Raw genomic sequence first — 1,736 nt, 5'->3', positions numbered from 1 at the left:
TGATCCTTAGCATAAATATGTTGATTATAAAAGTATTATTATCTGAGAGAGATGGATAGGAATAGGAATAGCACAAAAGCGGTAATAATAGCAGTTCGTGATGCAATTGGCAGCAAAATTATTCTGACGTTTACACAGGCAATGTACCGCTGGTAACGACCGTTTTCACAACCACTGATACATAACAAAAGATGACGCAGCCATAACACAGACATAACATATGCATAGAACGGGCAGAGTATAGCTGTGCTTGTTGCCGAACGCAGTAGTGAAATGGCCCTAATGATCTTTCCTCCGCAGCTAACGTGGGCCCGGCGCTGTGCCTGTTGGGCCTCCTCTTCGTAAAGTGCGACTGGTGGGCCACCGTGGCGCTCATGTCCCTCGCCGTCACGGCCGTCGGGGCCATCTACTCAGGCCACTACGTCAACCCCATCGACCTGGCGCCCAACTTCGCCGGCACTATGAGTGGCATTGTCAACACGGTTGGAAATGTGCCCGGGTTCCTGGCGCCCTTGGCGGCTGGGTACATCACCGATAAGCAGGTACGGAAAAAGAGGAATGAGAGAATGAAGGATTTTGGGGAGAGAAGGATTAGCAGGGAATTATACAGTGTCTGGTGTCCTCATTAAGGTACATTTTCTGTCTATTTCTTTCTTCCTTTTCTCCCTTCTTTTCATTCGTTCTTCGCCCCACCGAAATGCGGATCACGTCTCCGAAAGCGGGACACGCTCGTATTCTGGCAACCCGAATTTTAGAATTAAAGAAGAGAGAGAAAAAAACATGGAAACGAAAAATCCCCCCTCCCTTTCTCCCCCCCCCCCCGGGCCTTCTTCCTCTTCACAGGGTTCATTTTCCTCAACACGGCGTCTAATTTCCCCTGCCACATCGTTCTCCTCCGCCGAAACCTATATTACTCCCCTTTCCCCCACAAGCGGCAATTTCCCCTGCCACAATGTGCGTCCATTTTCGTACACGCGGGTGTATTATCATGCGGATTTGCTGCTCCGCGGAGGATTAAGCCCAAGGAAGGCGGTAATCAGCACGAGGAAACCTCAAAGGGGAAGATCTGTTAGCATAATCGACCCGGAGCCCAGGTTCATAATGCGGGGGGATAAGGCCGCCGAAAATACTAGGGGAAAAGTAGGGAAAAATTCGGGGATCAAAGCAAGATGGGAGAGAAAGCGACCCGCGGGCGCTGTTGGGGCTTCTGGGACTGTCGGCATCACAAGGGGACACCATTTGATGCCTGTGCCGCAGGGATGCTGCTGCACGTTGCCGACCTGTAAAGAGGAGGAGGAAGAGGAGGAAGGAGAAGGAAAAGAGTGAGAAGGGGAAACACAAACAGCAGTTGTATTCTTGTTAGTCCAAGAATGTTATCAATATTGTCAGTTCCACATACACAAATACAATAACACATACACAGTGAGATATACAGCATAGGAAAAGATGAAACATTGATTGAATTTTGCAGAGGCTGACTTGCTTGATATATCACATCATGTTACCTGTATCATTATTAAGGCCACTATCACTTTAAGATCACACTGAAGAGGGATATAAGTATTGAATTTTGATGCAGAATATTTCTGTATATCACATACTGGGGAAGGGGAAGAATCAAAAAGCATGTTACTTGTTGGTCGAGACAGAGTAATTCATGTCCTATAGATTTGCATTTTTAACAAGATGGATGTGAAAATCATTATGAAAATTGTGATAGATTATTTAATCATTAT

General features: G+C 46.7%; 1 protein-coding gene across 1 annotated transcript in view; it reads left to right on the top strand.

Moving 5' to 3' along the window:
• LOC119585656 (sialin-like) overlaps positions 1-1,736 on the top strand; it is an 8,122-nt gene that overhangs the window by 1,362 nt on the left and 5,024 nt on the right. Inside the window, exon 4 of the mRNA XM_037934331.1 lies at positions 301-542. Within this exon, the coding sequence (XP_037790259.1) occupies positions 301-542 (242 nt within the window). The remainder of the gene's footprint in view (positions 1-300; positions 543-1,736) is intronic.

This window comes from Penaeus monodon, chromosome 20 (assembly GCF_015228065.2).
Source record: "Penaeus monodon isolate SGIC_2016 chromosome 20, NSTDA_Pmon_1, whole genome shotgun sequence".
NCBI classification, from domain to species: Eukaryota; Metazoa; Arthropoda; class Malacostraca; order Decapoda; family Penaeidae; genus Penaeus; species Penaeus monodon.
Note: the sequence above shows the minus strand (reverse complement) of the source record. Positions and strands in the feature narration are given on the sequence as shown.